The following is a 15132-nucleotide window of genomic DNA, read 5'->3' on the forward strand; positions in this document are numbered from 1 at the left end:
GGGTCCGAGTCCAATTTGGTGAAAGAGAGGGGGTGTCCCTATAATATTGGCATTCTCCAGGGGGTGGCGTTGTAAATTACCCTTATTGTAATTGGGTCTCTTTTATTAAAACTACGGCTGCAATAAGGCCAGATTGAGATGGGATTCTTAAAATCCTAACTCAATACAGAGTCTCATTAATTGGGCTCAAACCCGCCCTGAAGTCAAAGAGCATGCTAACTTAACCCTGAAATTGAACCTAGAAAAGGAAATGGGGAATGACTGAAATTGTATCACAAGTGGCTTTGAAAAAAAAAAATAATAATAATAATAAATTATTTTCTAAAATGTAATGAGGATGTTAACAGAAGAAGAAACAATTTAAAACGTGGGAGAGTCTCCCTCACCAAGTATTGGACAAAAAATATTTTTACTTTAATTTTTTTTATTAATTATTAAAAAAAGAGGATGGGGTAACTCGTATGGATGTAGAAGGATGGGATACGAACATTTACTGCCTGATTCAGACATTCCTCCGCATGAATACAATTTAATTCGGATTTGATTTTGGATACTTTTGCAATTACCCATTTCTTGACATAAATACCCCTAAACGGATAAGGATGTGGATTTGGATTTATTATCCATTTACATCATGATTCACTTCCCTATACTTATCCTATACGGAAGCGCACTTTACATCCCCTCCCCTGTGTTTTGCATTTATTACACTCCCCTCCCCCGTATTTTCAAATATTACAAAAACCTCCCTTCTCAGTTAGCCCGTTAGTGAACTGTTAGTTTTGGGTGATAAAATACGATTTTACCCTTTTACTTTTAACCACTTATTATTATTTTTCTCATTTCACCCTCTATCTTTATACCGACCCTCATAAATACGAAACCCTTTCCATTTTTCCACCAACCTCCATCGTTGGCGATAGGGAGGAGTTCAGGTGAAGACGATGGCGAACCAAGCAGGTGAAGACGACGGCGACGTACTGATCAATGGCGATGGCGACGATGAGTGCTTTAGAGAGGGCTTTCGAACTCTCTGGAAAATCAAAACTTCACAGCGGAACACTTTCTTGGATTTGTCGAGCAAGGGCAAGAAATTTTCCAATCATAACGTCTCGAAACTCACAAAGGGCAAGAAAGCTATTTTCTTCGCTGTCCCTGGAGCTTTTACTCCTACTTGTTCTCAGAAACACCTTCCTGGGTTCGTCGAGAAGTCTGGTGAATTGAAGGCGAAGGGTATCGATACCATCACTTGTATTTCGGTGAACGATGCTTTTGAGATGAAGGCTTGGAAGGAGGATTTGAAGGTTGGGGATGATGTTTTGTTGCTTTTTGATGGGAATGGAACGTTCACGAAGGCGATTGGGACTGAGCTTGATCTTAGTGATAAGTCTGTTGGATTGGGGGTGCGTTCCACGAGGTATGCTCGTCTTGTGGATGGTGGGTTGTGAAAGTTTTGAATTTGGACGATGGAGGACTGCTTCAGAGAGGGCTTGCCCTTTGTGCTTCAAAGAGGGCTTTCTCGCCGTCGTTGCTGTTCTCCGATCGCCGTTGTCGCTGTTCGCTGATCGGCTCTGAAAGGGGTTAGGTTCGACGGTGAGAGAAATGAGTTTACCCCCGTAACTCTTTGGGAAAATTACATGATTACCCACGTTTAAGTTCTCCTTTATAAAATTATCCACAAAAAGTTTTGGTCAATAAAAATACCTAAAATTAGATTTGGATTTACAAAACTACCCACTCAAAGTTTCAGTTAATAAAAATACAAAAAATCAGGTTTGGATTTATAAAATTACCCAAAATAGTGATTCTTCACCTTTCACATATAATTATGTATTTTTTTATTACTAAAATTTTGAGTGGGTAGTTTTATAAATCGAAACTCAATTTTGAGTATTTTTGTTAACTTAAACTTAAAATGAGTAATTTTATAAAGGAAAACCTAATTTTTGGTATTTTTGTTAACCGAAACTTTTGATGGATAATTTTGTAAAGAGAAACCTAGAAATGGGTAATCATGTAATTTTTCCTAATTCCTTTAGTTATAATAGGATGGGTACAATGGGTAATTCACCTACTTCAGGGGTAATATGGGTATTTAAAAAAATTAAATTTTAATGGCCAAACTATGACGGAGTCACCTTTTTTTGTAATATTTGTTAATTGACAAGGGAGATTTTTGTAATTTTTAAAAACACAGGGGGAGGAGACGTAAATCGCTCTTTATTCAAACTCCCCTAAAAAAGTTAAATCTTCCTTTTCCTTTTCTTGATATATTATAATACCCACGAATGGGTTGATAGCCTAATAGTGAAAATGTCCTCAACTTATCACCATTGGAATCGACTGATTATGAGTTTGAATCTTGGCGGCTTTGATCATTACTTGTGTTGTAACACCCAATCTACCTCCTTTTTCCATGAATCAATATCATTTTTTTTAAATTATTTTAGGGTTAATTACACTGCCTTATTTTTATAACCATCTCATTGACAATTACTCTACCCTTGCAGTTGACGGTGGACCAACTCAGTTTGAAAAAATCTGTTACAATGTGACGTGGTTTATTTAGATAATTTTCTGAAGACAAAAATACCCTTACATTGGCCGTAATCTTTTTATTATACCCTTGCACCCCAAAACCCAATACCATACCTATTCTTCACATTCTAATCCTCATAACTACTCCGCACCCTTCTTCTCTTCTTCTTTACTGTTAACGATTTTGGTCTTTGCCCACCGATCTCTCATCTCATCTTATCTCATCTCCATCGTCTTCTGAACCCTAGCAACAATAGCAAACCACCATAACCACTCCACCCACTTCTTCTTTATTGTTTACGAAGACCTAATCTGATCTCCATCCACCAGTAAAACCCTTACCCTCTCAATCTTTTGAACCATTTATCTCTGTTTTCTTCCTGCAACTATCAAAAACCCAACGAGAAAAACAATGATCTTGAAGAAACCCAAATGCGAAATTCTTAACTTGAAGATTATTATGGCATTGCATGTGAATTGTGAAGAGATTATATGAGTTGCAGAACTAGTAAAATAAAGATCTTTAAAAAAAAAAAAAACCCATCTTGCAGACGAGGTAAGAATGGGTTAGCACATTGTTTTACTATAAAGGGTATAACTGTCTTTTTCTTCTTTTAACTTACACCGTCAATTGTGAGAGGTACAAAGTAGTTGTCAATTCTGCAAGGGATGATTATAACAATAGGGCAAACTGCAGGGAAAGGTAGTGTAATTAACCCATTATTTTATTGTTTCAATAGTTTTCCTTTTTTTTTTTATTTTTTTTTTATCAACGACTAAAAAGCTAAATAAATAATGGGTGAGTGGTAGCAGTGCTTAAGCAGTTCATATAAACACCGTATTTAATTTTGACTATTGATCTTTTGATAACTAATCCAAGCCGTCGATTGCCCTCATGCCTCTACTAGTGCTTTTCACTTCTACATTCAGTTCCCTGTTTTGTACATGGGAGACGGTTGTGGACGATGCTCGCAGTAGTCGTCATTGCATAACGAGCCTAAGAGAATGTTGAACTCAATTTTCCAGCATCGGAATCTAAGGCGGTTGGTCCTGCCGCATCTGTCCATGCGGCCAAAATGTCGACACTAGGGGCGATCAAGTCTGAGTAGACAATCTCCAGGTCTATACCATTGAGTCCTCGACCAGAGAAGGAGGTCACCACCGGTGCTAGCTTCAGGCCAATGACGGTGCCGCAGAAGGCATGGTGGCCGTCGGAACGAAAGAAGAATGTAGATTGCTAGCTTGGATTTTGGAGTGACACCTTTGGCGATCCCAGAAGCGTTTAGGACATGTTTGCCTGGAAAACCTGACGACCAGCAACTATCGAAGCTGTATGTGTTCCATGGCCGTCTGCATCTCTAAGCGATCAATACTCAACAGTGGCCCAATTTGATATCGCTAGCTCCATTTAGTCTCGTAGCCGCTTCATGGCCTTTGGCCAATAATCTAGCTTTGATAAGCTTTTTATTACAATTAGCAGCGGTGAACTGAACTCCGGTCTCACAGATACCCTTCCACCGAGCTAAAACATGGCCCGAGTTCATAGGCGCAATCAACCGAAATAACAAGTAATCGGTTGAAAAGAAAGAATGGCTCAGATTATGTCATATAAGATCAACGGTCAAAAATAATTGTGGAGCTTATATGAAGCGAACGCTTAAGCAATGCCACCATTTCGCCATAAATAATACATGTAGAAGAAAAAAGAAAGAGTCATCAGAATGCACCACCAACAGTACAATATTACTATGAATGAACCAGACAAAGGAAACTCTTCAACACTTCTTTTGATAGTCAGCAACTAGAGCACAAGAGAATTCGAGAAGAAATTAAATGATTGCAGCAATAGTAAAAGGAAAAGGAGGAGACACTCACTCAATACTACCACTAATATGAATCTACCCAACCTCCAAGCAAACTAGTTGCCAATCTAATATGAATCCGGAGAGATAAACCTGCAACCTGCAACCTGCAAGAATCCATTAACTCCCAAAAGGAGGAGTATCCTACCACTTTCAGGTTTAGTCCTCGGAACCTCCTGTAGCTAGCATTTTTCTTTGACTTGCCATAAGCAATAACAATAGGAGAAACAAGGCTTGGAACAAAACTTCTTGCTTCGAAAATTTTTGGAATTGCTCCAGAGACCTTAACACGCATCAATTGCTTCTTCTCTAAACAATAGACACAAAGGTGGTTACCCAACTTTGCTCTGGATTGGGGGTTTGCATATTTGATGCAACAATCGCGGCAGCAGTAATCACCATAACCACAGAAATCTACATTGTACAAGAGCAAGTGATGCTTAGCATACCTACAAGATTGATATAATGAATTCTTTTAATCAAATTAATATGATAATAGCTGTACAACTCATTGTTCTTAGACTTGTTAATCTCTATGAACCATATACGATAGCCAGATGATTCTATGTATTGATGCGAGGCCAGGTAATCCTTGATAATAGTTAGGCGCCATTCATAATAACAGGGTAACTCTATAAACAGTTAGTTAACTCTATATTGCAAAACTTCTCATCATGGAGATCAAACACAAAGATGATTGGCTGCTGCCAACGGGTGGTGGTAATGCTATAGAGTGCCCCATTCATGAAGACCATCTCTCCATAGGAATGTCTTAATTGGTAAGGGATTGCTATCCCTCTCCATGAATTTTCACCTAATGTAATAATCTTCGCCATAGAGAAAAATATTTGAATCACCTTGTACTTGCCTGTGGAATCCACACCAAAACTAATTTGACCACACTCATCTCCTAATGGTAATGGAAGCATTACACACTCTTTTGGGTTGCATATGAATATACCATACAAGGAAGAATCAAGATATCCATATCTGAAGTGAGAAAGCAGGCAGAGCAAACCATTGCAAGACCCAAGAATGCTAAAATGCAATTTTTCTTCTTTTTGCTTCCCATACTTGGATTTATACTCTACCATAATTTTCCATGCTTTCCACATATACTGTTGTCCTCCTTTTTTATCTATGTCCAACAAAAATGACTTGTTTTCATGCCAAAGAATTACACGGTGTGCTCGATTCTTTGATCTTCGAAGCTGCAATTCAACGAATGATAGGTCTTCTTTTATTAACCTGAACCAGCTTAAACAAATGCTCTTGAATCTCTTAAGAGAATCTATGGGGAGCCTTGACAATAGATGAGATTATATAATCTCAGAACGTTGGGTAATTGTATTACAATTTCTTACAAAAATAAAACAAATTGCAATACAAAGCTTTTGTAGTAGAAACTACTATGATATTGTAGTATTGATCCTTGGCTGAAATGAGAAGGGATTGACTTCAAATAGATGTTGAATCACCACCACAACAACTGAAGAAGCTTCGATCAGAATTGAGGTTGAGTCACACTTGTAGTGCTGCCTTTAAGGTAATTGATGCCCTCTACTGCCAAGAGTTGTTCTGCATCTTTACCTCCAAGATAAAACAACATTCCACTAGAAGATGAGACAGTTCTTTTAGTCCCTTCTAGGAGCAAAAAACTACAGCACAATAGTCCCCTCTAACCTTACACAAGACTTAGAGAAAATAAAAGAAAGAGAAAGACTTGTATGGTTGCAAAGAGTAGAAATAAATGGAATGTCAATGTGTGAATGTGTATTTCTCCAAGGTATTTGGTTGAGTTTATATAGACCCAAAACCAACCCTTGCGCCTTCTTGGATTCCCCAAGAATAACCTCCAACTAATGGCAAGTTGATTGGAGAATGATGTCATATGGACATGAATTGGGAATTAATTCAATTTATTGTAAATTGCACAGGAAGAACACCTCCAAATTCAGTTCAAAACCCACTCAAAAGATATCTAGAAATGCTGCAACAATATAGCCTCCAAGATGCAAATCACTTCGTAAATCGTCTTCCTTCTACTTAGAAAAAGAGAACACCTTCAAACTTCACTCAAAACTTATCTGGGAGGGCTCAAATCAACAGAAGTTCGGAATTTCCAAAAACTCGGATCGTTCAAATGCCAAATTCAAAGACCAAAAAAGTAAAATCACAAAAACGAGAGGGATTAAGAGGAGTAAAAAATTGGAAAAACTAAAAAAGGCGAAGAACCCTAGGTCGGGAAATAACGGTGAAAACTAGGCAAGTAGCTGTAGCTACGATTTAAGGAAGATGATCTACGAGAAATAAACGGCGCCAGACTGTCGTTGCCTTTGATAGGAAACTTACGAAACCTAATAGTACCGGTGAAAAAAAAAAAAAAAAAAACCTGATCAACTCAATCTAATCCAATCCAACCCAATCATATTTATTAAATATATATAATCATATTAATATGCTATTAATTATTAATGGTACATATAGAAAAATGTCTTTCATTTTTCACAATCTACATATACGAAAATTTTGATCTTTGATCTGCAATGCATCAAGATCAAACAACCAAGTAAACGATAGTAATGAGTTTGATCGGATTGAGTTAAACCTAGCCCAATCAAGGTTCATCAGGGCTGGGTTGGGCCTGGACTGGGATATCCCAGCCCAACTTAGGGCTGGGCTGGGCTGGGCTTGGGTTGAATTAAGAGACCTTAGGGTTGGGTTCCTAACCCAGCCCATTGACACCCCTACTAATAACATCTCTTCTGTCATTTCAAAAGAAATTTCGGTTTTGATGCGGTTTGATTTTGATTTGACTTTAGTTTCTTGCATCGATTTGTAATCAGGTTGGTTTCGGTTCTTTGTCCAATTTGGGTTTGATTTTTCATACAAAACTATGCAAAAACTTGGTTTTTAATGAATTTTGGACTTTTTTGGTTTCTTAAAGGTTTATTTTGGTTTTGGTCCGAGTTTTGAATCGGTTCTAATTTGGTTTCAGGTTCATTCAATTTCCAGCATGGTTCAGTTTGTTAGTGGGATTACAGTCTCCCAAACCAAAACCGGCCTAACAAACCTTCGATTCGATTTGGCCCAAGTTTAATCGTCTTGGTCTGAAATGGTTTTACCAGTTTGATTTAAGAATTGACACTCCTATAAAATGGTAAAGAATTGGGATTCCCTATATAATGGTAAAGAATTGGGATTAATCACTCACTGCTTAAATCATCCATGTTGATCTTTTAGTTGGCTAGTTGGATGGGCTAAATCATATCCTCTCTATTTTCTGATTCATTTTAATGCCCCAAATTGTTCCTTAGTAATCTCTACTAATTAGAGCATCAGAACATAGCCCTATATGGTGGGGGATTAAGGTATTACCGTCTGCTCCAGATAAGAATTTGACATCATAGTAATTTTTTTTTTGGTAAAGTAAAAAGGGTGTGCCATGGTAGTCATCATAGCCCCCTAGGCCAAAACCTTCATATGGTAAACAATGCTTTCGTAGGACCAACGAACGATAGTGAGGCATACCGATTCAAACACATAATCAGTCCACCCGAGCTGTAAAGAGGGCAAAAGTTTTCTTCCACTAGGCTACCAACCCCGTTGGGGACACCACAATTTTAACCTTCATCAAAAACCGGTAAAATTGTAGTTTTTGAATGTCTTTCGAGATTTTCTATTTCTCACATGATAGATTAGGCTTTCTTTGGTATAGTTAAAATTTATGTTTTCCTATCAAATAAACATAAATAGAGACACTTGATTTTTTTTATGATTCATATTTCTCATTAAAAAAAAAAATCAATAAATTCATAAATAAGTAAAAAAATGGTCATGATTTATTGGATAAAGCATAAATTCCAGCATATGCACTTTGAGCATTTTAAGCTTAGATCCTTTTCAATGTCCAATGAAGAAATAGTCCTGCAGGTCTAATGAGACATTGATTCAGACCCAAACCTGCATCCTAAACCAACCGGGCCAAGACCACTCTTCAAACTCGATTCAAATTATACCAACATCATCAATGATCAAGTGGTCAGCTAATCAAATCGGTTCACCAATGAACCTCCTAGAAGATCCCACACCTCAAGAGATTTTGTTTCTTATCTTTTTGGTACCCCGTATAGAAAATTGCATGCTAAAAGGATATTTTCCACCATCTTATTTTGCAACATATAACTTGAGGAACAAGGAGAATCAAGCAAGGAGGGACGATTTTTTGGGTCTACTTATTATTATTATTATTGTAGATTAGATATTTTATGTGTCAAGAATCTCATCATCTCAGCCGTAGGATTATTAGGGTGGAGTTTGTGATTTAGGGTTTTATTTTTCTTTATTTATATGTAATTTGTTTGACCATTAAAGGTAGTGAAGAATGAATTAAAATTTACTTTGAGCAGACACCCTTGGTAGAGTTCCTTTAAGCAATGCGCAATGGATTCTCCACTCTCCGTTAATTCCATTATTTGGCCTTCAATGAATAATTTTAGAAAAGGCAAATTAAAAATTTAATGGAAGAACCAAATATATTTTTATTGTGCTCAAATTTCGTGCTGTCCAATGTCATCACCAATCTAGCAAGTTTTAGTTCAATTCCATTTTTTTCATATCTAGAGTTGGTTGAAGATTCAAAGTGGCAACCATTAAAGGACCTTTGATTTTAAGATTGAAAATGAAAGGCAAAAAAATAAGATCTTTTACCCAAATTAATATGATCACATCGGTTAAACTAACTGCTGCCCATGGAAGACCTGTTCATCTCTATGAACTAGTGGGATCTCACATACAAAAGTGGAATCTTTCATGGAATAATTACCACATTAAATTATTTTTAAACCACTTTTAAATAATGAAAAATTCATCAGTAAATCATATAAGACAATTGGGATCAATTGCGAGGTTATCTAACTGTCTCTATTGACCTAGTTGATCTAGCAAGGGTGGGGTATTTTTAGTCATTTGACTTTCAAATGAACATGATAACTAGAAGAACTCAACTCCATAAAGTGAACTTACAAGGCAAGGGAACTAAGACCACATCAACCTACATCAATTTTCTTGTCAAATCGATTGGGATCAATCCCCATATAACTAACATGGAACCATAATATATCACCACATTGTCGAATCCAACTTCCACGGTGGTCCACTCCGGATTGGTAACCATTTCTAAAGGGATCTTGTTTCACTCTAGGGTTTTTGTCTGATAGATAACCGTTTCTTGATGACTCTCGCTCTGACTCACCTATTCTACGCATAGGTTGGACTAAGGATTGACTGCTCTGATACGGACTTAGAGACACTTAACCCTATAAACTAGCTTACAAGGTGGGGAAACCTAAGACCATTTCAACTCACATTATGAAACCGATGTGAGATCAACCCCTGTACAACTGATATGGGACCTTAACAAGAAAACAGCATCAATTCTTTTGGCTAGTAATCAAACTTTAATTTGTTCAGGTTGTTCTCCGATTCCACAGTATTCCTTCCAATTTGGATCTTGAGAACGAACCTTTGTTTTTGCAATGATTTGTTATCATCAAGATCTGAAATTTCCTGTACCGTAAAAAATTGTGAACTAGAAATTGAAGGTGTTAATATTTGTTTCTATCCTTTACTTGCATTTTGTAAACTCAATTGGAAATTTCTCTCTTCATTGCAAGGTAAGATTAACAATTAAAGAGATGGAGAAAGAACCAAGAAAGAATTTTAGGAATGAAAAGGTTTGGCCCAGAAGGGTAGAGGCGCCTGGAATACAAGAGGGAGACCAGTAACAGGGTGATGTAAAGATAAGGTCTGAGCATGAAGGGCATGACCATCCCAAGTCTTCCCTTTCCACTCATGAGGGCCTTCATACTTCACATCTCCACATATAGGTATCCCCAGATACTGACAATGCAAGCGGATCTGGTGTGTTCTACCACTTCGAGGATTCGCTCTTACCAAAATCTCATCTTTCTTACTCTCTTCTGTCGATGCAATGTCCACACCAGCATCTTCCACAACTACCATTTCTTCTTCTTCTTCTTCACCTAATTCTTCTTGTTGATCAGTTCTTGATTTGGTTGTTGGGTTTTTGAATCTGTGTCTCCCGTTCACTGATAGCACTTGGAATGAAGTTTCCATGTCCCTGACCATGGATCCACCTGGAAGCGTTCGACCCACATCCGATTCGGCGTAAACTCTCCAGGCACCATGATTTGATCTTCCATGACCGGACCTTATGCTGATCCTATCCCAATTTGGATCGGAGCCACAGCACAGAGCTATGTATGACTTTGAAACTTTGTGCTCAGTGAAAGCCTTCACGAGCTTCCCTGCTACTTTGTGAGACTTAGTTATGACCATTACACCGCTTGTGTCACGATCTAGCCGATTTGCAAGATGGAATTCTTCTGGACTTTTCATTCCAGTCCCTGCAGATGCAACTTCAATCTCAGGGAAATTTTCAATAAGAAAGGTGAGAAATCTTAATATTACCTTGGGAATCTTGAAGAAGACGAGGGATCGCAGACAAGACGGTCTCGCAATAAATTCCCTGAGGTTTGTTGACGACGATCAGATACTCGTCTTCGAAGACTACATCGCTTCTAGAGAGAACAAAGAGGGTTGATTTAGAAGACGCAGAGAGGGCTCTGTTCAGCTCTAATTGCTTCGATATCAGAGGCAACGGGGGAGACAATGGAATTGGGTAAATTAAGGGTTTTGGATCGTCGGCTTTTGATGGATTGAGATGGGTGTGGGTTTCATTATCCGTCATTGTTATTAGCATGGGTTGAAGATGATGATGAGTGTTGGAAAGGGATGAAGTGCAGAGGAATCGGGTGAATGTGGTGGAAAGGGTTTTGATGGGGAAACGGAAAGGAAAGAGAAAAGCGTTGCAGGGTAGTAGACGGAGACTCGATAGGGAAGGTGGAGTGGGGGACATTTTCGTCAATCTGGAAGATACAGGAGGCTGGTTTGGAAAATCGGAGGATTGGGAACTAATGGGGACGTATTCTCGACCATGGTTTTAGCCTTGGTGAGTATTAGGAAGCAAGGACCTGCTTTCCTTGTAACCTTAACAGTGTTAAGAGAACAAGGCAGAAGTTTTACCTGAACCATAGAGAGGAAATAATTTCTTCATGATAATCATGAGTGAAATGATTTTATGATTGGATTCTTGGGTCATCATTATATTCTCAACTTAGTTGACGGAATCAAAAATACCACGCATAAGGATCCTCGATCACACAACACAATGTATAGCGTAGATCCAAGGCCTAGAAGCCCCTTGGGCTGCGTGACTAAGAGCTACCAACCCTTGGATCTGCACTACCCTATAGTCCGTGCTATAGAGGAGCCTGATTCCCTTCAGACCGGGATTGAAACCTGATCCTTGGAATAATGTAATCAATGGCCTTTATTCCCTGATTCTAGCTGACACCACAATCAATGGACCCGGTTATAGCAAGATTAACTAAAAAATCAAATTAATCCTGTTGTGATTTGTGAATGACCAAAAGGTGCTGCCAAGATGATTCGAACCTACTTCAGATGCTTGCCGAGGTGCCATGACCCAGATCAAATCCCCATTGGCTGAAGCACATTTCCTAGTGCTAGCCGGTCCAAGCATAGTAATTCTTGGACTAGGTCAACGGTCTTGGTAAGGCTAGGTTCCATTGCTCATTGATCTCCCCAGTGTGAGGTGAATCTATAGTGTGTGCTTCTTTAGGTTCATCAATAATAGATAGCGGCTAATCTAGCTGACCCGTACTGGCATAAGTGAGGACAGAAGTGGATGGGGAAGAAACCAAACTTTATGCTCCAGCATTTAAGAGTCCCAAGTTTCAGTTTTTGCGGGTAAAAGGCAGAGGCAAAGCTAGAAGTGGTTTATCTGGACTTGTTGAACCAGTTTGCCAAAAAGAAGCACCAATAGTATCTGTAAATTGAAAAGGGAAATGGAACACAAATACACAGCAGGAAAGACACTAAATTTGAAGAAAGTATGATCTTGGAACCTTTTACCTTCTTTCTCTTCTTATTGCAAAATATAATGGATAACGACAGAGTCAGTGTCTGCCTCTTCTATACATGAATGAATGACTCTCTTGTGTGGTTTTCCAAGACAACTGCCTCCTTTAACTACAAATCTCTCTCTCACCCCCACCCCCTTCCCCTCCCCCCAAAACATCAGTTGTTGAAAGGAAAACCAAATCCCCAAAATTGGATCGATAGGCGAAAAGACCTTCAATGAATAACAATGAAGAATAGATATCTACAAATAAAACCAGCGAGGACTCGCTGAAACCTCTGAAACTGAGTCTTCTACAAAACTGTGTAGAGAAAATCTAAAATGATCACAACTGCCTTGAGAACCAGTCTGATAGCCGTCTCATCTTCGTTGAAAGCTCTGTATTTTTTGCAAAGTAGGATTGGGCATTGGAAAGCATCACTGTAACATCATGCCTCACCGCCTCCAAGCTACGATAATAATTGTTCAGCAACCTTTGCTGGACCACTTTCAAGGATAGCGGAACTGGAAACCTACAACCATTCCAAAGAAAAAAAATTTACTTTCCTCACACCAGGACGTCCATTAATTAGAAACCCACAACCCCAAAACATTCAAAATGGCATGCAAAGCAGATGTTTGAGGTTGAGGTCATTCAAGCAAATCAAGTTCTGTAAAATTCATTCTGACCAGTCTAACAGTGCATCTGAACCAGGGTCTGGGAATTTTGCAAATTTTCATTTCAAAAAACGGTTCATATAATCGTAGATTTCAGGGTGGACTGCACACACAAGAACTACTTTAAGAGAACTACTTTAAGAGTAACCGGTTCATACAATCAGAGATTTCAGAGTAAAAGGAAAATTTCTAAGTACAATCCTACCTTTTTACACTGATTTTACCTGATGGTTTTCCTTTTACATGGCTTTTACCAAGAAACAGGGCCCAAAATCAAAATGGAAACTTTTCTAATCACTACCAAAGATGATTGTGTATAAACATGAAAACATACTAGATATAATAATTAAAATTTACTTCCCTCTTCAATTACTATCTAAAAACGTAGCTATTATCCATTGTGCTAGCAAAATGAATAATTCTTTTCTTCACAAAATAGTATACACTTTACACTAACATTTCACATCCAAACCAGGAGGAGCCAAAGTTTTTGGTCAGGTACCAAAAATTAACTTTATATGCACCCTTTGAAGATTTTTTTTTGGTGGTGCAAGGGGGGGGGGGTCACCGCACACTCAACATGCCAATTTTCAAACCCACAAATCTGGACCTAGTTCTTTTTTGTTTATTTAAAAAATATTTATCATTCTTGATAACTTAAATAGTGCAATAGAAATATATGATACAGGTGTTTCCTGAGCAATACATTCTTTGCAGAGAGCATCTAACCTGATAATGTAAATACAGACATGATACATTGCAAAAAATAATCACAATAAAAGAGCGTATACAAATATTAGATCTGCTAGGGTGGTTGCATAACGCTTAGTCAAACTAAAAGCCTAGGCAAGCAATTTCATTAATGCTTGCCTATGCAAGTATCTGGGTCCGTGGGTGCTCAATGAGTAGCCATCACTCATGTGTGCAGCCAACCTTACCTAAAAGTGATGCCAAGGTGTTGCCTTGACAACACAGAATTCTGGATTTTCCTCACCCAACAGGAAAGAGAGAAGAAAAAGAGGGGATAAAATCTAAATGCAGGAAGGCAGGACAGAGAAATACCTGTTTAAATAATCTGACTTATGTCCAACCTGTTTCAATTTTTGAATCCCATAATAGTCCTGCAATTTTAAGAATTAAGCCGACAAACTAAACTTAATAGCTGAACAATTGTTTTTTAAACTAAAAATACCAAACTTCCATCTGCAAAAATCTCTACCTCTAATGAGAATTGACAAGAAACAATGAAATATGAAAATTCCAATGCGGAGTCTAACAAGAATATAGGACCAACCTCTTTTCTACCAGCCGATTTTTCCAACTTAGTGAAAGAATCTAACAGTTCTGCTCTGGTCTGCTCATCAATATGAGGGTGTTCCCATTGGAAATCAAGATCATGCAGTTCCCAAGGGCAATGAAGATGATGGCCAGGAGAATCACTTTTGTATGAAACAACAAATCTTTCCCATGGACTGTCAGGAAACTCGGAAGACTTGGGTTTTACAGATAGAATCCGACCTTCCCACCAGCTCCCACCTTCTCCATTTTCCTCTCTCCAATAGACTTGACATTTATCCCTATGTGTCCAGTTTCTCTTGATTGCAGCATCATACCGTGTTCTTTCAACAATAAAGTCTGGGAAGTCATTTAGTTCAGGCAGAGTCAACTTGAATGTTCTACCAAACACACTGGAAGTTGAATCTATGACTTCAAGTGTGATTTTACAGCAGCTCTCTCCAGATCCCGCAAGAGTGGAATAATCAAGTTCATTAACTTTACAGAGTTCAGTTGCTCTCACATTTCCTTTGATTGAGATCCAGGGTCCTGCTTCTGCTGAATGCATTTTTTCCATAAATTCTTGATGGCCCTGGAAAGAAAGTAAAGACTTGGTTAAAAACTTCTCTTTCACAGGCACCTCTAGGATTAAACTACTGAAAACAAATAACACCAACCGCTTCTCTTTTCTTGTCGGAAATTACATTAACTGCTTAAAATTCAGAAAACAGCATATAGAATAATAACCTTCTTTTTTCTTTTTTTTTTTTGGGG

The 15132-nt window shown here is 38.2% G+C and overlaps 2 protein-coding genes and 1 pseudogene across 13 annotated transcripts in view; 1 reads left to right on the forward strand and 2 right to left on the reverse strand.

The window, feature by feature from the left end:
• Positions 1-924: 924 nt before the first annotated feature.
• LOC122085467 lies at positions 925-1698 on the forward strand (annotated as a pseudogene).
• Positions 1699-10035: 8337 nt separating this feature from the next.
• On the reverse strand, positions 10036-11524 carry LOC122085985 (RNA pseudouridine synthase 1). 2 transcript variants are annotated; one of them, XM_042654626.1, is made up of 2 exons: positions 10893-11524; positions 10036-10840 (listed from the first exon to the last, which is right to left on the reverse strand). In XM_042654626.1, exons 1-2 carry the CDS (start codon positions 11338-11340, stop codon positions 10122-10124), a joined length of 1167 nt encoding a protein of 388 aa, XP_042510560.1. In that variant the 5' UTR covers positions 11341-11524; the 3' UTR covers positions 10036-10121. The 2 variants fall into 2 exon arrangements, with proteins under 2 accessions (XP_042510560.1, XP_042510561.1); XM_042654627.1 differs by having other exon boundaries at positions 10036-10828; positions 10893-11522.
• Positions 11525-12387: 863 nt separating this feature from the next.
• Positions 12388-15132, reverse strand: part of LOC122085392 (PH-interacting protein-like) — a 53970-nt gene continuing 51225 nt past the window's right edge. For all 11 annotated transcript variants that reach the window (XM_042653796.1, XM_042653800.1, XM_042653790.1 and 8 more), the window contains 3 exons: positions 14378-14950; positions 14146-14204; positions 12388-12938 (listed from right to left, as the gene is read on the reverse strand). In XM_042653796.1, the coding sequence (XP_042509730.1) occupies positions 12752-12938; positions 14146-14204; positions 14378-14950 (819 nt within the window). In that variant the 3' untranslated portion in view covers positions 12388-12751. The remainder of the gene's footprint in view (positions 12939-14145; positions 14205-14377; positions 14951-15132) is intronic.

The sequence above is a fragment of the Macadamia integrifolia genome, chromosome 8 (genome assembly GCF_013358625.1).
Source record: "Macadamia integrifolia cultivar HAES 741 chromosome 8, SCU_Mint_v3, whole genome shotgun sequence".
Classification (NCBI taxonomy): domain Eukaryota; kingdom Viridiplantae; phylum Streptophyta; class Magnoliopsida; order Proteales; family Proteaceae; genus Macadamia; species Macadamia integrifolia.